This window comes from Diadema antillarum, unplaced genomic scaffold, assembly GCF_040938485.1.
Source record: "Diadema antillarum isolate AM-2024a unplaced genomic scaffold, OU_Dant_1.0 scf00000214, whole genome shotgun sequence".
In the NCBI taxonomy this organism is placed as follows: domain Eukaryota; kingdom Metazoa; phylum Echinodermata; class Echinoidea; order Diadematoida; family Diadematidae; genus Diadema; species Diadema antillarum.
The window spans coordinates 46295-69644 of NW_027271103.1; the positions used below are offsets into that span (position 1 = coordinate 46295).

Consider the following 23350-nt stretch of genomic DNA (forward strand, 5'->3'; position numbering starts at 1 on the left):
GTTGAGAGGTTATGACATCGTCTATTCTCAGTCACATAATATCATGTAAATTAAATGGATATTATGTGACTTAAACGGGTTGCAAATATTATGCTTGCTTTGCAACCAAACATCACTGTTCATGGAAAACATGTGGAACTTTAAAAATCCATAACAAATTTAATTTATTTTACTTGACACTTGAATGAAATGTCCACCATTTTGTCCATGTGACTTTACTCTATTAATCATAAGAACTATATGAAATGCAAATGTGTGATGACTTGTGTTTATATCCTCCAAATCACTTGTGTGGCCAAAGGGACTAAATATGTGCCACATATTTCATAACATTTCCACTAATTTTGATATAATACACAACTTTGAAATGCACCTTTCCATAGACTGAGACTAACTTGCATGTTTCCCTGTTACTAATATGATTAAGAACAGTTATTGCAGCGAAACATTCAAGTTAATAACTAATATTATCACACCACTCACCTCGACTAAGTATCAAAAAAAAAGTGTCACACATAACATATCAGTGTAGTCACAAAATCATTTGACTTTATTGGGTCATTTTAGAAGGGGAAATATACTAATTCCGACATATCTGTTCACATGGTATTGCAAGAAGACAAGATATGAATTCCAAAGTAAAGGAGAACCTACACGGATGAATGAGGAATAACAAACACATATGATATTTTATGACTGCAGTTACCATGGCTTCAATGCACATCAGCATTAAGAGAAGTAGATCGAAGCTAAAAAGAAATTAAAACATATCACTTCCACAATCTCGGCATTTAAGGATGAATGCAACTTAGTCTTTTGTCATAAAAAAAAATACTTGCAATCATTCGTGCAAATCTTCTCTTTCTGTCTTTGCACTGATAGAACACCAGACATGTTGTCTGGTAGGGTTGACTTCATTTATTTCATAATGATCATTCCCCTCCCTGAAAATAAGCACAGCTTTTCTACCTTTCGTCATCTCAAAACCATATATCCTGCAAACCTTTGTCATCCTCATCTTTTGGAAAAAGAAAAGAAAAAGAAAAAGAAAAACCCACAACAAATAATTATGCCAGTTCCATTTTATCCTACTAATGGTCTTGTCTCACATATAATGATATGGTCCTCCAAATTCTGCAAATATTACTGTCAGAATTCTGCTTGTCCATGACAATAACACAACGCAATGAAATATTCATTCTTAACAAATTTGAACCAATTTCCCTCTGAGTGAATTTATTACCAGTGATTTCTTTTTTTTCCTGCTCCATCTGCCATCCAAATAAATGTTTGATAATAATATCATTCGCTCTCTCAATCTCCAGAACATTTTCTCTGACATTTTCCTCTTTATTCCCTTTCCCTGAAGTGGATTTATTGGGAGTATACAAAATCTCATTAATCACATCACATTACACATCAAATGGATTCATTGATATCCAGGTAGGGATGAGAAAAACATATTTTTGTTTCCTTTATTGAGCCGCCAAACAGGTCTGCTACTTGCCTTAGGCACATCATCTCCCATTTCTCATGACCATTTACTACACTTCTAAAAGAGGGCATACAGTAAGTGTCATGGTTCAAAGGATAAGCAAAATGTCAATATATCCATTTGGAATCTTTGGTCTTTGGCATGTGGCACACAGAGTCTGACTACAGACAAAAAAAAAAGGGGGGGGGGGAACAAAAATGACTGAATCAAACTATAAAGAGCACGAAGAAAACAATTCTTCATTTTCATCAACAGTATCTGGAGACTTGTTTAAGTGAAAAGGGGGGAAACAATAGTCAAAGAAGCACACCAACACTAATAACATTTTCTCTTCATACTTGCTCCACAAAGTGCAGACAGTTTGTTTTTCTCTTTACAATTTGTCAATTTCAAAACATTCCTTTTCCTTGCTGGAGATGAATATATCAACATTTTGCAACATTTGCATATTTGAGGGTCCTATAATGAAAACAGCCGTAAACCCCCCAAACATGACAAACTTTCACACTAGAAAAGACTCCTCATGCCATATCCACTTAACTCCATTCTGATAAAGGAATGGGCACATGGTTTCATGTGTCACAGATTGCTGTAATGATACCATACTTGTAGTGAGTTGATTCTCCATTACTGACCATAGCAATTCTCAACAAAACTTTAACATTAACGTAATGCACTGATGCAATAAGTAATGCCAACTGAAAAAAAAAACCCACAGAAAAGAGCAACTACAAGCAGACACAAAGCGAATGAAATGTCCTGTGATTTGTCTTCATATCTACATACAAATGTACTTCAGAACTTATGTCACTTATATGCAACACTTGTGTGCATAATAACATTATTGACTTCATTTCTGCTCAGTGAAAGAAAAAATAAAATCTAAATCTCTGCTGATACATCAATAAACAAGGTATTGCATCATTTCATTTCTAATCACATAATGGCCCAAATTTTACTTCTGAGTATTTTGCAAAATTACATCAAATGTGTATTATAAATAAGTGCTTTATGTACGAGTAGTTTTATTTTCCTTTAAAATAAATATGCTATCTTAATCTGCATATCTTTGCTGTCACTTATACAAAAAAAAAACACGAATACATCAGCAAAACTTCGACATCAAAAAATAGACTCTGCTAATACCACATGTTAACGAAATTGGGGTATCTCTGTATAGGCATCACATATAAGAGTTCTATACGAATTGTATTTCCAATTTGGTTATTGTTTGCACATTAAAAACAAAAAGCAATTCTGAGCATGATGATTAATTTCTCTCTTTTATACATCAGCAAGTTAATAGTAAACACAGGTGCTTTGGCAAAGTTCACCAAAAATAAATCATTACAGACTGTTATGTACATAGCCTATTGAATGCTTACTCTACATTGATACATACATAACTGATATGTAAATGTTCAGAAATATAAAGAGAAGTTATACTAGAATATAAAAATACTAGTAAACGGAGATGCAAAAACTTCAAATGCTGTGTGACTGCTGTGTTATCAGTGCCATCCACTCCATTCACACACACTCTTGTGCACACACACACAAACAAACACACACACACACTTGGAATGTCACAGGGCAACACCAAACTAGTGCATCTCAAAGTGTGTTCACACTGGTGCTCCACTCTTCCAGAATGAATCCCTGCTAAAGTGAGGGCCAATTCGCCCCCCCTCATTTCTTTCTTTTTTAAAATACTGTGTTAACAGGTAAAACAAAATCCTTTCATGCACCATCAATTTGCATGGGTTTTACCCCTCCTTGGCCCCCACTTCCAATCAAGTTTTCTCAATGCGAGGCCCTGTCTGATTCCCCCTTCCCCCCTTCACTTCTTGGTCAACCCTATGGGCCTGTGTCACTCTAGAAGGCAGAACACTGTTTGAATGTAAGAAGAGACAATCACTAGATGATACACATCACTTTTCAGAACATTCTATCTCATTTCATTTGACTAGGATGTAAAGATGATGAAAACTCCAAGCCCTTCCTGGTATATACATTCTATCACTAAATCAGAAGACTTGAGTATTACAATGACTTACATATCAACTTATTCTGAGGACATATGGGCTTCCACTGGAAGTGAACTCTTGCTTAACCCGTTCCATACTTAATTCTGAAATCCCCATAAACTTAATGCACAGGCCACCAGGTTCCCGTATGGAATGGGTTAATAATTTGTTTTTCTTTTTTCACAATATAAACCTGGCAGTATGTAGCACAGAAATTGATAAACTGCAATATACAATCATGCAAGAGCACATGTACCTTCACACACACACACACACACACACACACACACAGACATACACACGTAACACCCCCCCCCCCCCCCCCATACACACTCACACATAAATGCACATATACACAATGCACGCAATACTGTCCAGGCCCTTCAGCATGAACCTGTGCCCTGACTGGTGTGTTATATTTTGTTATAGTTTTAAAAAAAAAATCATATTTAATCCTTTTTAATCATATTTTCCCCAGCACACAGTAAAGCATCAAGAGGCTGGGGCAAGAGACAACAGACCATACACATGCTGCTCTTGAACAATTAATTCTCTTGTGGCTCTACAACATGGACCTATCCTGAATCTTTATCATTTTCCTTCAGTAATCATGACCTTATTCATGTGCTTCTACACAGCAACTGAGGACATACAGAATTAGCTGTGTTCTCATTGAGTATGGATTTATCTCCCCCTGCCCACCCCCCCCCCCCCCCCATCCTCCTTGGGCATTAGCAAATGAACACAGGCACACACACACACAAACACACACACATACATCAAATACAGTATACTGTAAAACATGATATATTCGCGGCATGAAATTTTCGCGAATTGGAGCCGATGGCCTTTTTGGCGGCATGAAATTTTCGCAAATTGCCACTGGCGTTCAATGCATATAGTGTAGACAAGAAATTTCGCATGCATTTTGATTTCGCGAATCTTGGCACTCGCGAAATTCGCGAAATTAAAATGCACGCGAACATCCCTCGTTTTACAGTATTCAAGGGGATAGGAATGCCATCTCAGTGCATGAACATCTAAAGGTGATCACACCAAATAAACTCTGTGAATCTATAGTCACACCAATGCATGAACAATGCAAGCAAATTCCACTGCTGGAAATTATTTGAGCAGTGAGATTGCTATTTATCAAAATGGGGTAGAAATAAAGATAATGAGGTCAATGGAACAACATCTGCTAATATCATATTTCAGAAGATCATAATTTCATATCACTTTACAACTAGGACAAGTTTGAAAAAAAAAAGTCTCATTGAGACCATCATGACCTGTTTCTGTTAAACTCTAAAATATGTCTTGAAGAATGCAGGGTAGTCAACATTTTAGCATTCAAATGAAAGGTAATAAACATGTTTTTTTTTTCTGGAACGAACATTAACATTGTTTACAGCATATCACTATATGACCACAACTGAGCATTACTGCAGAGATGTGTACCAAACATGTTAGGAGGGAAAAGAGAAGTTTTCTGGGGGGATGTTATTCCTTGTTTGGGTGGAGGGAAGGAAAAAAAAGGGGGGGGGGGGGGAGTCGAGGGAAGATGAACACGCCCTAAATATCTGTATTTTCCTTACATACACACAGCTACTGGCTGATTGGCTTGAAGTATCAATGCTATCTGTTCATCATGAACCATATGAATCATGAAGCATGCTGCTTATGATGATGGCTGTATTAACCAGCCCCTCAATCTTGGCCTGATCAGCCGCCATCTGCAGGATGGCGTCTGAAAAGGACCTGTACACTTTCGTAGAGACACTCCTCGTAAAACCTACAAAACATTACACAATATATACTTTCTACCTCAAATTTAACATTATACTGACCTGCAAATAGATTTCTGGGACTTAACACAAATTTGCCATAACAATCTATAGCGAGCCACCAGGCACTGACCATGGGGGAAAATTTGACTTTCTGACTGCAAAACCTGTTCATTACTGCACTAATTTAAAGTATTGCTAGCCAGCACGACAAATGCGCATTAACATTAAGTAGCAAACTTTTGATACTGTATGCACCATAAGTGAGTCAAAATTTTCACGAATCGTGACTTCCCGGCAATTTCGCGAGTGGTTAAATTCGCGATCGTGGAGTACTGAACTGAACGGACAAATGTGCATAACCAATACGTCACATTCATGTTGAGATCAGAGTCAATTTTTGTGCGTGTCTTTAATTTCACAAATAGCACCCGACTCGCAAAATTTGTGAAAATAAAAACCTCACAAAATATTAGGCGTATACAGTAGTTGACTCCTTGCTTACCAGAAATGGTTGTATTATGTACCAAATCTATGGGAAATTAGAGTGTCTCAATGATGATGGGTTAAATCAACAAGCTCAATGTGTCTGGAGGCATTACTGATGTTCACATTGCTGAATGTGAGCACAAATACATCTTCTCAGTATAATCACTCGGCACAGCCAAAGTAGGCTTTAAAATGGAAATGAGCAGCCAGTGTTTACCATGAGAACATGGATGGAAATCTCAGAACATGTGATAATTACTGCCTCAGTGATGGGCAAAGTGATGGCAGTGTCATGAGGGTTATATGGTCCCAGAGTTAAGGGTGTGGCAACCTCCTAAACATCGTGTGGTCATGTCCCTTTTGCCTCAGTCCCACACCCTCCTCTCCCCACCACACCTCAGGTCTCCCTTCCCCCTTCTCTCTGCAGCATGTCTGGCAAACATGTGTTACTCATAGAGCGGAACATTCATGTTCCGAGCAATCTGTGTGCGTTCGTGTGTGTGTGTGTCTCAAAGCGGTTACAATTGTACAGTTTACTGGCCATTATATCAGGTCACATACAGTATTGGATAGTTATTGAAAGCATATTGTACTAATTAAAAAAAAAACACTTTATTTTTCTTTTCTATTGCAGGCCCTTTCAAAGAAGCTTATAAAAAAAAAGTTGTGGGAACATCCTGGATTTCTCTTTTGACCATGTTTGAAATCGAACAAATAACCCCCAATTCAATGGATTCTCACCTGAACACTCATTCACAATGGTGGATGAATCTAAACCAGCTGTCACAGACCATGGCATCCACATGTTTTCCCGCTAAACAGGTGGCCATCACCAAGAAGAACCCATAAATCAAAAACCAACTTATCGACCGAGTTATAGCACTCAGCAACAACAAAGAATAACTCCTTTCCCACAAGAAAAAGACAAAATAAAGAGAAATTGACACACACACACATATGCACATTTAAACATTAAAAATCTATAAAAAAAAAGAAAAAGAAATGGGGGGGGGGGGGGAGGGAAGGAAGCTTAGCAGTGTTGGTGGGTTGAGGTATATGCAAGCCACCGAGAAAAAAAAAGAATGGAAAAACTTAATCCATGTGGTGGCACAGGCTCCATACTTTGTGGTTTATGAATATGGCAAACATGTTTAACCATCACTGGCTCAGGAAAGGAGTATTATAAACTGACTGATTCACCCCCATGCTTTGCAGGTAGACGTGTTTATTGTCCTTTGCCCACAAATCTCTTTGTCTCGTTTCCTCAGGAAGTTCATATACCACCCACCCCAAATTAAGTCCATTTTCACGGCTTAGAGAGAGAGAAGATCTTTTTCTGCTGTTTTGTGGCAAAGAAAAGCTTGTTCTCGCTTCTTCTTCTTTTTTTCAAATTGTCATCAAAAATTTGCGTTACGTTCTTTCCATGCCTAGTTCTCTGAGGTTACATTACTGAGTAGTTTATTCATGGGTGTGATGGGACAGCTTGTTTGAATTAATTCTTGATTGTGACACATTTCCTCATTTGTGGAATATTCTCTGCAGAGAAATTACTGATTTGAGTATTGACATTTCTGTGAGGCCATTAATACTTTGCAAAGGTACATTTTCTTTTACATGGCTGCATAACAAAACCCTTTTAAGAATCTACATTTGGAATATCTTTATAGAATTACACAAAGTTTCTTCTTTTTTTTTGCTGCTACTCTTCAAAAAAAAAAAGCAAAAAAAAAAACCAACCTACCTGCACATTCAATCAAATGCCATGCTATTTGCAGACACACACACACACTACCACAGAGATGTGAGGAATTTATTGCAATCCTCTGCGTGAAAAAAGAAGAAGAAGGGAATTGTTGGGGGCCATGCAGCAGACTGTCTGCATCACTCTACATTTCAACAGCACGCCTGAAAAAGTACAAACAACATGCAATGCACACACACTTTTACATTGTCAACCATAACAATGTCATTCACTGAAAATAAATACTGCCAATAACAGTCTCGTTCAACTTGCTGATGTTCAGAAAAACACAACAACACACCAAATTCACAGTTTTTGGTTAAAAAGAAAAAAAAAAAAGGTTTCCCAACCTTTAGAGAATTTGTTCTCCATGAATTGAGTCAAGGAAAATAGCGCAATTACATTCCAAACTGCATTATCGTGCCACCTCAGCTACACTGCAGGTATTACCATATCAACCGTAAAAAAACCCTCACTCAAGCTTCATGTCCCACAATTTTTGAAACAGTTTCTGTCGCCTTATCTCCCCTACCCCCTCCCTAGTTATGGGGATAAACAATTAATTTGAAGGGAAATTCTCCGTGCTCTGGTTTGTCTTGAATGGAAAGATACTGTGGTCTGGAGAAGCAGACCATTTGTGAGGACAACATTAAAAAAAAAACAAAAAAATAAGATGTTTAGGAACACAGGTATAATAATGAAGCAAACATTGCCAATGCACTTGCTGAAATATATAACACCTGCACAAAACATAATACTACATATACCATGCAGTCAAATATCAGCTTGGTTTTATACTGTCTTTATCTTCTTCCTTTTTTGCTGTCTTTTCTTCCTTCCCTCGATCCCTCCTTCCTCTTCTTTCTTTTTTTTTTTCTCACTGTTTAATAACTATGAGGTGAAGCTGAAATAATTTTTATGCAAGGCTGGTCCTGTTGAGTGGCCAAATTTGGGCCAGATGACAGGTAAATTCCCTGATGAGAAACCCCAAAGGCTCCCCCTCCCCTCCCTACCTCAACACTCTAACGCCCCATGTCTCTTTGCCTACCCACCTGCAGAGCCTGCCTGCTCCCTCCCTTGCCGGTGTCGCACATCGACACCTCGCCCTCTGATCCCGCCTTAACCTGGCGGTGAACTCCCCTGCTCCTTTTTTCTGCGAAATTCAGCTGCGCCTGATTTGGCGCCAACGCTGAGGTTGAACTTGTGACAAATCGCAGGGGTGGAAAATGAGCGTGTGTGTGTGTGTGCTGACCCATAGATGGGCTAAATGAGGGAGAAGGTTCGTAGTTGCCACACAGGCTATCCAGGGTCCCCTTGTTTGGGGAGGGGGGAGCTTTTATTTTTCTGCTTTGGAGGATTTCTGAGCATGACTGGGCAACAGGCATCCACCTTGCTGTTTGTGCAAATAGGTGGAAAGGGATTGAACAAATGCCTTTTTCTCTCCTGCAGCCATGTGGAGCCAAAATGTTAGGAAAACTCACCTCATGAGACTGGATTACTTATATGTGACTTTAACAGTCTGCGTGCCACGCAAACATTTCTCTGTGGCGTTTCACATACTATCAGACAACATTTTAAATTATCATTACACCTATGACAGTTTCTTGTGTGGCATTAGACAAAAACAGAAAAACAAAGAAGAAAAACCCAATCACACAGAAACTACTTTCCAAGTATACCTGTGTACTAAAACAGGTTTTGGCTTCAGTTAAAAACAGAGTCCACAATTAATGAACGAGATCTTTTCTCTTGACACATTACATAATACTGGCAAGAACACTGTGTTAGTGATATTTCGAATTTCGTCTGATGGAAAACAACATTTTGACATTTCTGAGATAAAAACATCATATACTCCATTTATAGTGCCAGCACTGTGATTGTCCTAAAGTTCGAACATTAGATGTCTGTCATTAACAATATCCAGCATCACTGATATCATTACTGTTATGAGCATGAACAATGCATAATTTTATGTTGTCATCATCATCATCATCATCACCACTGTCATCTTCATTGTAAACATCCTTGCAAACATCAACACCATCCATTCATGCCATACTAACTGTCAGACCACCAAGCAAGCCTCTTTAGACATCCTGTACATCACTCCCGTATCTCATTCTTCGAGGGCTCCCATCCACACTACTGCCAGCATCCCCTACATCCGCATCATCCCCATCACCATGGTAACTGCCGGATGCCTCTCCATGCTGCATTGTCCTCATCTCTATCCCGTCCCTCTCCTGGACAGCGTCGTCCCCCCAGGAGCTGCTCAGCTTACGCAGGCGCTCGGTGGCGCTCTCCAACGACTTCTCCAAGCCGATGGCCTGCGGAGAGGCCGAGGCGGGGTTGACATCCACCCGAGGTGGTGTCTTGGCCTCGTAGGAGAACGGAATGGAGCTGGTGGATAATGCCTGCATCGGGGCTCCTGGCTCAAAGTTTGCACTCTGATTGGTGAGGCTCAGGCTGCGCACTCTCTCTGTCGACGCTGGTGGGAGGATCTTGGGAGAACCACCCTTGTGTGCGGGTCTCTCGTCCTTGATTAACGACACCGGTGGTGCCTTTGATGGTGCCAATGTAGGGGGAAGCATGCGTGGTGGCTCCGATTCTGCCGAACCGGAGGTGTATTTGGTGACGTGTTCAGGTCGGTCTGACGTGAAGGCAGAGGGGGAGAGAGCCTCTTGGGCCTGCTCTACTGGTGACTCTCGGTGCCTGGCGGCGCTTGGTGAGGAGTCGCGCCGTGATTGGGAGAGGATTGCCCGAGGTGTGCTTCTCTTGTCTGTCAAAATGCAGAACAACAAAAAGGTTTTACTCATTATTCACAATTACACAGCACACCTCATAAAAAAGACTAGCCTAGCCAAGCATGCACAGTGTAACATTGTAATCATTGATAGTTTATCAGTCTGAAACCCAAGTTTTTCTGCATCAGCTAAGAAGAAACAAAATATGGAATGTCATTAATCTGAAATTTTTTTCACTCCGAGTACTGGTTGTATAATTGGATATGGTCATTCACTGCATGAGCTGTTGATATACGCAACAGTGCATCTGTTGCAATTTTGTTAACTATGCAACAATGAACAAATGAAATTCATTGCGGACAAATGACTGGCATAGCTAAGACTGACACAAGACACAATAGCACAAAAAGGAAAACATTGAGAAGCATTATTATTCTGCTTTTAAAACATTGTCTGGCAGTGTTGGGAAGTAGTTTGACAAGTGCTCTTCAATAATGATATGCCAATGATTTTGCCGAGACAGGAATATTGTGAAAAACAAGGAGGATAGCAAATTAAGGCTGCAGAAGTTGCGTTAAACAACTGTTGGATGTTGGTACATTGTAATCAACACTTATGATGTCATTAAAAAGCCACAAAGATGGTTTTATGTTTCACTTTTTTTTTCTTTCCAAAAGAGGAAATCATATTGACCCCATCCTCACCTCCATGGTAGCTGTCTGGATGACCTTTTGACCTTGCACCCTGCTGGAGGTCCCTGGAAGTGGGTGGGGCCTGGTGGAATCGGGATGGGGCGTGCTGGGCGGGGCCTGCTGCTGGTGGACCTCCTCCTGACTTGGCCCTGAAGGGGAAACAAACACACAAAATAAGGATTGGACAAAATGCCTGAAGGAATTGTGCAGACCGCAGACACGTTTTTATAAAGAACTATGTGCCAGTGTGAACGTGGACATGTATTGGGGGAGGGGGGAAGAAAGTTGAATCTACATTGGTTACATGTTGATAGACAAAGAGGAAAATTGGAATTCATTGCATTCTTTACATGCAATGAATGGCTAAATAAAGAAGACAAATGGAATATGCCTGAACAAACCAAACGCTGAATGATGATGGTGCAGCTGCAGCTTGCAGACACCTGAAATATTCTTTAGCTTGAGCAGAGACTAATCTCTTCCACAAGAGCGAGCATATGTGTGTGTGTGTGTGTGTGCGTGTGTGTGTGTGCGTGCGTGCATGTGGTTATGCACATGGGGTCAGGCACCATCCAATATGATACCAATTATTAATGATATATGGGGCATCTAAAAAAAAGAATAGAAGAAAAAAAATCTATATACCGAAGTAGGTGCACTACGGATGATAATGGCCAACAGTGTAAATTGGCGGGCTAATTGGGGCAAGCGCTGGCTGATGGTCAAATCAGTGGGGAGGTTCAGACAAAAATAAGCCCCCCAGCCAATTAGGCGTACTCTTTTTTGGGGAGGTTATTTTTTATCAGTTTTCTTTAATTTATTGTCAGTGGGAGCTCACCTTGATCAAAAATTCATTCATTCTCATGGTAAACACAGTACTGAGCAGGTCATACCAGGCTTGTCCTCTTTGTGACCTTATGCCAATAAAAAAAAAAATAACAATGTCTGCACACTTAAAAAACACCCATCTGTACTCAAAGATATTTTGTTCTTCTCTCTGGTTACACACAGAGTTAGGAAAAAAATAACCCTAGGGGAGAGAAATGACCCTTGTCCAAGAATTGGGACTCTTTGGTCAGACAAATACTAGACAGATCCTATTCAAAAGAGGGCTGCCTTGTTCTGCAAAGTAGATCAGAATGGAAGAAGAGCATTTTGGTTTAGATTCCCATCTTAAAGCTTGGGACCATTGTTGATTAAGATACAGAAAAGTAGCAATCTATCAAATTAGAGCATATCAGAGTAGTTAAAGAAAAATTGGACAATCCATTTAAAAGTTATGAATCTTTATGCTTTGGTGCTATCATGGTTGGGTAAGACTAAAACAGTTTGTGGAGTCACAGTAGGATAATGATATAATGAGAACGACACAAAATTGTAATTCTTAATGAAATGCACACATTCCTTTCACCCGTTACTTCCATGATATAAGGTGAAACATTATCCTGCCCACCGTCTCTCTTCCTTCATATCTTAACAAATTTTTTCGGCCTGAAAATTCTGAAAGAATCCTGTTTTTGGTTCCCCAAACAATATTAGTAAAACCATACACCATTTTTATTCCAAAGACTACTATTAAAAGACTCTACAAGAGATAAAGAAGAAAAAGCTGCAAATTGAAAACATAGAAGGTCTGAAGGAATGCATTCTTATCTTCAAAAATACAGCGATTAAGCCTCATTTAATACAGATTAAAAGCATTATCAAGGAGCAGACATTACTCATACAAGTATCAAAATTTGTACCTCAACCTAGTTTTTCTTGATTGACATTGTCAGATTAATCCCTGGCATTCCTTACCACATTACAATGTTTCCCTTTTCCCCTTATTTTCTCCCCCCTCTCCCTTCTTAATGCTATAATCACCAATTTTACCACTGTCGTCTCTCCTTGATTAACCGGACCGATCTAATTTACACCTAGGTTTTAAAGTCTGGCTTTGGGCGAGAGGGAAAATTTGGCTCGTTAGGATGTCAGACAGCATGGCGAAGGATTGCCACTTTTTTCCCCCTCCATGGGGGGGGCAAATTCACTGAATGCCTGTCCAGCCAGGGACCTGTTGCTGGAAACTATGCATGTATTTGATGTAACCGCAACTGAAAAAACAGGCAAGTTCCCAAACTTTGTGCTTAGTTAAACACAAGTGGGTTGCTGAAAGGATTTGCATTTGATTTCATATGCAAATATCAAATGCAATTTTGCATTTCATTCTGATCAAATGCAAAGTTGAGTTGATATTTGATAGCTAAAATCACAAACGACATTGTTTAAAAAAAGGGTGCATAAGACACAACTACGTACTTAAAATCAAACTGTCATATCACATTTTGGTTCATTCCTTATCATACATGAGCCTCCAGTGAGGGCCCTTTTCCTTCTTTCAGAATTTTGAAGAAGAAAAAAGCCTACAGATATCAACATCCAAATTGGCTCTTGGATGATTGCAGCAGCTTTCTAAAGAGTATATACCTCCAAGGACAGCTGTGGTCTAGTTCAATAAGACTACTTGGTATCACTCTCTCTTCTTGGTGGTAAATCCTATGCTCAGTGTTTCCTTCTGTAGCCAGTCTGAAATCTCTGCTGACAGCATTAACCTGCTGAAGACTAGCCCCGAATATACTTGTGGGTAGGTGTCTATGAGAAATGCAAAAAGAGCAAAAATCAGCCCGTCCTCAACTGGTTTAAGAATACTCCCCTCTAGCTTGCAGTCAAGTCTCATGTTAATTTCAGTATGATGCTTCATGCAAGTTCTGTGATCTATGCTTTACTTAAAACTAAATCATATTCATCATTCCCCCTCCCCCAAAGTCATGGATGCACTTCTGTGATGAACATTCCGAGACAACTACTAGTCTAATGTAAAAAGTGGTTTCTTTCGTGGTGGTTTTATTTTCGCGCTTTTCGCGCTTTGAGGTCGAACCTCGAATTTAACATCACGCGAAAATGTTTTAAAAAGTCGCACGAAATTAACCACGCAAGAAAATGTTTTGAACTCACCGCTTGTTACAACGCTATTGCGCACATGCACATACGAAGATTCCACGCAATGAGTGTACTGATGGTCAACACACACACAACGATACCGCGCTATGTGGGTACAAACATGTTATAATTTATAATAAAGTAATCGAGAGATGGGATTTCAGGTAAGACTGCATTTAATTTTAATTTCTATTTAACAAATAAAAGAATAATTGGATTACAGTTTGGGTTTTCATGTACAAAATAAAACAGTTTTTGCCGACTGTGAATTCAAAGATTTTGCCGACCGCGAATTTAAACACACACGAAAAAGTCGAGACCGATGGAAAGCGCGAAAGTATCTGTATATGAAAGAAACCACTTTTACGGTACAAATGTACTTATATTTCTTGTTGCATTCATCTGAATAGTGCGCAGCTAGGCTGGCTAGTTGGATGAGTCACAGGAGTCTCCTTTGACCTTCACTTCTTGTTTAGACTGCTTCACCAGAACACTCTCATAATGTCATGGTAATTGTACATAAGAGAATAGCTCTGGAAACAACACTTTAAAACAAGTTGACCGATAAAAACTCCTTCAAATTAGGCTAGGATTTCAAGATGGTGCCAAAACTCTGAGAGTGATGAGGCCTATAGGAGAGAGGAGAGGGGGGGGGGGGATTGAGATAATATGAATAGAGAAGAAATGTAATTGAATGATAGGAAGAAAACACTTGCCAGTGAAAACCTGGCCATATTTCATGTGCAATCACAGTTGAACTATAAATCTTTATGCCACCATTTCGACACATCAAGGCACACAGATAATCAACGGCACAGTTGTGTTAATATGAGATTTAATGATTGAAAATCATTTCGTTCCCAATTGAGAAGGTAGATTGACTGCATACCGGTGAAAGAGCTATGAATAAAAATCACATTTCTTTTGCCTGAAGAACCGAGGCAAACACAAAAGCACAGACTGTTTTTGGTTCAACCGGCCTAGATTTACCAGGCTGGGCTCTGTACGTGACTGGAGTGTACCCCAGTGTACCTGCTGGGGGCATTTCAGATGTAATCTCCGCCAAATGTAATGCCATTTTTCTGGGAACTGCTTGTAGGTTGTCAAGCCAAGGACAGACAACCCTTAGAAAGAGGAATTAAAGCATGCATACATCCATCTCAAAATGCACTGATTCTGATATGTGCATATATAGCAAATGAAGTGAACTGCTGCAAAGGTGAACATTTGTGGGTCAGAGGGAGAGATTCTTAACAAATAGGCATACTGGTAATAGGGAGGTACATTGTGAGATCAATTTGGACAGCGGGGTGGGGTGGTGGAAGGAGGTTTTGAAGAGGGGTATGAGGAGGGGGAAAGGGACAAGGAAAGGGTTTTTCTTAAAACTTTTAGCCTCCTAAAATGAGTAGGCCTACTCATGCAGTTTCAAGTACCAATAACATCTTTATACTATAGAGGCAGCACAGGAGTCAAAGAGTAGTGCTTATAATCGTCCATGATTAAATTGTTTTGATATGTTTGGCACCTACCTGGTAATATCGACCTATAATGAGCCCATTCCCTTTACACCCACCTCCCACCCATCCCACAATCCACCATCACAATCAAACCAAGGAGGTACTTGCCTAGTACCTCCTTGATCAAACTGACATCTGGTTCATATATGCACAACAGTTTACAGACAGCTATTTGTCTCTACAGCCCTAAAGAACTACTTTGGATTTTTAAATTTGTCCCATTGGTCTGCTTTTGATAGAGGGCGCTTCTTGAAATGCTTGCAGGAATTTTTATTTGTGCCATGCTGAAGATTTTCTGGTTAACCCAAAGATTGTCTCTCAAACCCACAGTATGTTTATCATTCCAGTCACTGGCCGTTCATACGGCATGTGATGTCTTCTGTGAGACCTTACAGAGACACATTGATCCAGGGCTGGTACGTGTGACTCCTATGGATCGCTTTCACATAGCATACAGGGATATGTTCACTGGTTAGAAGCTAACTATCAATTTGACCACTGCCTATACAATCATAACCTGTGTGACTTTTTGCATGGGAACAAACAGGTGATTTGCATGATTTCCCTCCACAGCTGGGTCAGTGATGCCACATCAGACGTCTCTACTACTAGTACTAGGAATCAAATATTTCATAAAGAAAGTAAGCATACCTATTTTGACCCTCAAAATTCCAATGTAGCAGTGGTCTATGTGTGTTTGTCTTTAAAGAATTCATTCAGATGACAAACTATGACAAATATAAATGGAGGATTTCTGTTCCGCTGTGCCCACGGATGTCTTTGGTCATAGCAGTTGCAGTACTAGTAAAATTTCTCGCTCTGGTCCTCAAAGTTTCCATTGGTATAAATTCTCTCAATGCCCTACAAATTCATGATGTTAGGCGTAGAAGGAGCAACTGGTAATTCAGGACATTTGTCTTCTCCTGAAACACTCGTAATCCAATTTTCTCTACACATGTCGATTCCCAGGTAGTAGAAGCGAGCGATTGCCAACTTCTTCTTTTTTTATCCGTTAACCAGAACTGACAAAGGCAGGAAGAGAAGATAATCTAAACAACCCACTCCTTCCATTTCCTTGAAAGGAGCAATTCTATTTACTCAAGAACAAACAATAGAGCCAGGTACGCTGCGATTCCACAATCAAAGGGAGCGAGTGGATTTAAAGTCCACTCTGCCTCTGTTTGTAACACCAATCAAGAAGGTGTGCATTCAAAACAATAGGAGAGGGAGATAAAGTAGGGGGAAGCAGGAGAGAGAGAGAGGGAGCAAGAGAAATAGATAGATAGGGACTTGTAAATAAAGACAAGCGATGTATGACATCCCATGGTTTCTTAAAACAGACAGCATGAGCCATTCAAGTAATTAAGTGCATATTCCACTTATCAGGCTGGCTACTCAGAAAAACCTGGGACAAAGTTGACTCCTCTGCCGAATTAAATTGTACACAGCTAGAGTTACTCACATACTGTAAAACGAGAAATGTTCGCGTGCATTTTAATTTCGCGAATTTCGCGAGTGGCAAGATTCGCGAAATTAAAATGCACGCGAAATTTCTTATCTACACTATATGCACTGAACGCAAGAGGCAATTCGCGAAAATTTCTTGCCGCGAAAAAAGCCGTTGGCTCCAATTCGCGAAAATTTCGTGCCGCGAATATATCATGTTTTACAGTACTCTCTTCCCCTTCTCTATACTGCAGATAAAGGCATCATTTAAGTTGTGTATCAAAAATCTCACATCAGGAGCTATCACATCAAACTAAAAGTTTACATATGCACTATACAATCGGATCTGAAACATCCTCAATAAAATCAATGAGTTTTAGCTCTCTGACACTGATGAATGAAAACAGGCAAAGGAATGCATCTATTTTGTACATTGGGGTACTATATACAATGACATTTGTAATCAATGAAATATCACGTTCTGTTACTAAAAGCTATCATTTCATCTCATGATATAGCAGATACCATTATCTGCTATATCACGATGAAAAAGATAATCTAGATATTATCTACAAGATTATCTAAAAGATTATCTAAAAAGATTCCTCCAATTAATAAAAACAGGTACCTACAATGTATGTGCCTCGTAACATGATGGTGAGTTCAGTGACCATCTGTAACTTTGGACTGGTCAATCAATGCATATCCAGTAGATTACCACACTACACATGAATGATTCATATATGTTTTGTAAATCATTAATGAACGTGGGCTGAGCAAGATGAGGCAGAACCACGTCTGAAAAAAGTCTAATGGCTGACATCATTGGATTTCTAGTTCCCTGACAAAAGGCTAGGCCTGCCTTTGTGTGGCTTAGGCCTCAGTGTCGCAACTTCTGTACAACAACAGGGCTGTGTATACAATTGTAGTCAGGCCTAGCCACTAGATCCTCATCTAGCATTTAGTCATACTATGTTCTATATTCAAGTTGATTTTGATAGAGTAAAACATAACATATACGACAATGAAATTGTCATCATAATTACATTTTTTTTTTTTAATAAGAAGGGTGTTGAATTCTAATGATCCATATATGCATTGAAAAAACTATGAAAATGGTCTGGGTGACCTATACAAATAAGATGAGTGGACCAAATAACCTCAGTACGTCATAACATTTTTTTTTCTTAATGTCACTTCTTTGTATTTCTTTTTTAACCTGACACAATGTCCTTGGTTAAACCTTACTTTCACACATGCTGTGTGCATCAGTTTCTTTTTTTACATTTGTATATTCATGGAAATCAAAATTTTGTGATATTTCAGCCAGGTGTTTTCCCCAAAACGAGGGTGGAACTTACAGAGAAAACCCAGCAATATGTATTGCACACCCTCGGCTAATTTAAACGCCATAATGACAGGACCCTGGTAGAAAATCCATGTTCCTGGAATCCGCTGCCTGTGCCATTCAACAGCTGAAGGACAAATTAAGTTGACGCTCTATTTTTTTTCTTTCTAGTTAACAGGGAAGGCTGCTAAAAATGCATTACCTGCTATTTCAAGCATGGACCTTGATACTCTTAATTACATGGCGAACCACATCGATGAAGTTAAAACAGCATTTCATGTGCGCTACCAGAAGATAGACATAGAATACTTAAACACTGATAACCCCAAGGTCATGTATTAGTGTTGGCAATTCAGACTCGTTCATTCCTCAGATTAGCATCTATCGATGATGACTGACCAAAACCAAGGGCAAGAGTAGAAATCATGACCTATACTTCTGTGGTGCATTCAAAGATGATGACCACAAATATGGCACATAGTTTCCTCTCTATGGCAAGGTTAGTCACATATACGGCTGTAACCAATTTGTGCTCAAAGAGAGGGCTACCACCCTCATTGTACAAATGTGTTTTCTTTTTCTTCTTTTTCTTCTTCTGCTTCTTCTTCTTCTTCATCATCTTCTTCTTCTTCTTCTTTGGATCGGCGTTTTGAATCAGCGTTTCTATCGAAATGAGCATGAATGCAACGGCATTTTGCACTAATCACGTTTCAAAAGCCTGATTTTGGCCCCCAAAATGGAAGCATAAAAGCACCATAAATCAGGTTCCAAATATCCTTTCGCATTATAAATGAAGTTCTAGTAGATTTGTTTTTCACATGGTTGTCTTTAGACATTGATGGATGTATGAAGACAGAGAGTTATACAGGGATGGTGAAAAAAAAGATAGATAGATAGAAAGATAGATAGATAAACAGATAGATAGACAAATAGATAGATAGACAGATAGATGGAAAAAGAAACAGAGAGGGGAGATGAAAAGAGATTACTTGGAAAAGAAAGAAAGAAAGTGATACTTAGTGCACTTCAAGTACACAAATTGCTTCAAGAGCTATCATTCAGCCATTAGTCAGAATTAAAACAAATGCTTCCAAGAGGAATTCCGCTTATTTGATGAAAATTGACTGAGATATCCTAAACAAAGTGATCCTAATAATAGGTGGGACTCAACCTTTATTAGGATTGCTTTGTTTTACTTTGTTTTTGATATCTCGGCAATTTCAAAAGCAGTTTTCATCAAAACAAACTTTAAATTCCTCCTAGAATTGTATGCTATTTGATATTTCACAAGTGTTTTTTTAACTATCTCACAAAATATTAAAAGCGCAATCCCATCTCACCAAAACTATACATCCCTTTCAAGGGATGGTATAGTTTTGGTTGAGATATGACTTCAGGATTCTAACTTTTTTGTGAGATAATTAGACACCAGTTATAAAACACAAAAGAGCATACAATTCTAAGAACAATTTGGTTTATCTTACGAAATTTGGTTCTTGAAATGGCTGAGATACATAAAAAAGAGAACAGTCCTAATAAAAGGTGGGACCCACCCTTTCTTAGGACCTCTTTTTTTTTTTACTTTGTTTTTGGATATCTCACCCATTTTGAAACTGATTTCCATCAAATAAACTTTAAATTCTGCGTAGAATTGTATGCGATTTAATATTTCATAAGTTTTTTCTAACTATCTCACAAAAGTTGAAAGCTGAATCCCCATCTCAACCCAAACAATACCATCCCTTTAATGTTTCTATCACAGGGACATCAAGTGAGAGGAAAAGAGAGAGGGAGAAAGAGCATTGGACTGCTGCCAGGCCAAAGATATGAATACCAGGGTAACTTCAGATAAGGCATTTATCACCTCTCTCCTTCCTTTTTCACAGAAACATGACATAAATAGCCATCAGAAGACAACACACTTCCTATAAACACCTTTCATATTTTGTCTCTTTCCAGCCCCATCGCTGTCTGGAATGCCACGCTGATCGGTTTTGCGATAATAAAGATCGTCTGGCTGCAGAATATCATGCCATCATTACGTTTCCCATGTTATGCCCGATATAATGCCACGGATTATCAGGAGCAGCCACCCATGATTATACACTGGCCGTGGGTGGTCTGGAAAAACAGAACCAAAAGAACGAGAAGCAAAACAGAAGTCCACGATGGTTTTGAATAATGGCCGATACTGTGTTGATGAAACAATTTTTTGATATATGATCATGTGGCAACATCAACAAGAGGACAGATATATTTTTATACATCACCATGGCAGGAAAAGTTTCATAAGCAATTGCAGAAGACAAATTCAGCCAACTGTTTTTTTGTTGATGTTGTTTTGTTCTCTTTTTTTTTGTCCACCATATTGCAAACCCATGATTCAGAATGGTCTATAATGACACATGTCACCATTACTATTATTGTACAGTTTACAAATATATTAACGTTTTAAGAGCAAATTCAGAATGATTGCATATGGGGGCTACGCATTACATAATCCCTATACCAGTGCATACGGGAAGAAATGTTGACGAACATAAAAGCATCACTGATATTTTCTCTCTAAAACAGCATGCAAACTCTGCTTGCCACAAGTCCTATCTTCTCAAGCTAGGTATCTGGACCTAGGGCGAAATGTATTTGCCTGGATCTTTATCAGCAATCAGTTTCACCAGTGATTGAAAAGAGGCCCATTCACACTTATGGTAAAATGCTGTGGTATTTCATGCAGTATTTCGTAATGCGAATGTAAATACACAGTTACAACTGTAAATACATTGCAAAATCCTGTGGTATTTTGGGTGGTAATTCAAACTTTTCGTGAAATACGCATGCGAGATTTGAGTGTGAATCGTGTCGTGAAATACGACCCACTGCACTGTGGTGCATTTCTCGCACGACCCGACACGCTTCCTGTCTTTCCCCATAGGAGGTATGCATATATATGTGCAGTGATTCTCTCGTAGAGGCGTACTTTCATGAGCCAGATATACCACAGTATTTTGTGAAAGAGAACAGTACCAAGTTAAGTACTGTGACATCTATTACCATGGTATTTTGCCAACGAGAACAGTGACAACAAATTACTATGGTATTACTAATCGGGATAATTTTAGTGTAAATGCACCTTCTGGTGAAATGTTTCTGTAGCTGTGCATTTATCATCACACTTACATGATAAGATACTGTACCACCTGCTGTCTGGTGGAGGGGTAGAGGGGTGGGGGTACATGTATCAATATGAGCACTATGGGTTGCAAAATGTGGTGAAAATACTTGGGCATTTAAATTCTTGCAGATCTACTAGTGAATGCAAATAGTATGCAAATTCTCTTTCGGCTATAATGCAACATCTTACAGCCACTACTTACTATTTGCAGATTAAAAAAATAAAAACTTTAGTGCTTCCAAATGATTTTTCAATAAAGGGATGGTACAATTTCTGTTGAGATGGGTCTTCAGAGTTCCAACTTTTTTATGATAATTTGTTGAGATAATGAGAAACCTCTAATGAACTGTTAAAGAGCATACAATTCTATGAGGAATTGAAAGTTTATTTGCTGAAAATTGTTTTGAAATGGCTGAGATATCAAAAAGAAAGCAATCCTAATAAAAGGTGGGACCCACCCTTTAAAAATTAGTGATATCTCCAAGGCTATATTTATGGCTTTATCGCAAAATTTTTATATAGTAGGATGTTTCGTGATATAACTGAAACAAATTGAAAGAAGATTATGGTTAATGTTACCGTAGCAAAAAGGTAAATCTGTGTATTTTTTGTGGGTTAAACAAGTATAATAAAAGTTCCATCTATTTCAATTTAGATATCGGACATATAGTCAAATCCTGGGTTGACAATTTAATAGGAAAATGATAATTTCTGTAGCTAAATTCCCCAGAACTTCATACATAAAAGGCAATCGATGAGATTTGACTAATGACCTGACAGAAACTTAGACACAAAAGACATTAAACATTGTCATCCTAGAACCAGGATATTCAACAAACAACTTAAAGTAAATGTAAATGGAAGAACACTGGATGAGTGTTCTGTCATATTGCAGTGCCAAAAATAGAAGAAGCAAAGCCACTGATGTGACACATGATAATTATCTCTACAAGTTCATTCATCCTATAAACGATTCACACTTTTGCTATTTAAAGACTGAAGCGTGAAAGGCCACTTAACATTCAAGGAGACTTTGATGGATAGAGCTAAATCAAACAAACTTAACAGTATAGGTTTCAATAAAAGTGAATATCAAATAACAAAGACACAGAATTTCTCATTTTCCATGCATCTTTAAGAAACAGTTCAATTAGCCACAAATGCATTAAAAAACTGCATGAATCAAGTCCTTTGCTATCAAATCATTAGAGTTATGATACTATATCTGGGGTTTATATTCTGCTGTTTTATTTCACGAATATCAGTCCATTCATGAAGTTTGTGAAACTATTGCCTCACGTAGCACATAAATTATGTGCTGTATATTGACTCCAAATCGCTGTGGTACTTGATTGCAAATTCAAGTACTTGCAAATTTGGAAATATTATACTCGAGTAAAAATATGGCTGACAAAGTATCTTAAGCAATGATGACTTTGGAGGGAGGTGTTACAAATTTTCTATTGACTACCGATGAACTCTTTATGTGCCATGGTGTAAACCCCTGCGTGCCACATTATTCTGAGATGGCAATGCGAGCATGCTTCGGGAAAAAACTTTGTTCCTAATCTCTACGTAATCTGTTACAGATTTTTGTTTTGCTGGACATGCAATGACCACAGTTGAAGAGAAAATTCCAAGCACTGCTTTGATGTACAATTTTATGACAAATCTATGATTATTTTCCTTTAAAATAATCAGTTGCTACATTATTGTCCAGGCATAATTATTACACATAAAACAGTGACAGAAACTTGGACTTTACTCGAAAATCCAATTGGGAACACCGCTTGATATTATATCACCACACAAATGCAAGATATACCTGAAAGGAATGGGATCAGACGTGAAGTTTTCACTGAACTGTGGAATTTGCCAATTTATAATGATAATAATGATAATAATAG

The 23350-nt window shown here is 38.7% G+C and overlaps 1 protein-coding gene across 1 annotated transcript in view; it reads right to left on the reverse strand.

The window, feature by feature from the left end:
• Positions 1 to 9520: 9520 nt before the first annotated feature.
• The window catches only part of LOC139724445 (protein CLEC16A-like), a 254765-nt gene continuing 240935 nt past the window's right edge, over positions 9521 to 23350 (reverse strand). The window contains exons 23-24 of the mRNA XM_071635587.1: positions 10991 to 11127; positions 9521 to 10321 (exon numbers count right to left, since the gene is read on the reverse strand). Of these exons, the coding sequence (XP_071491688.1) occupies positions 9630 to 10321; positions 10991 to 11127 (829 nt within the window). The 3' untranslated portion in view covers positions 9521 to 9629. The remainder of the gene's footprint in view (positions 10322 to 10990; positions 11128 to 23350) is intronic.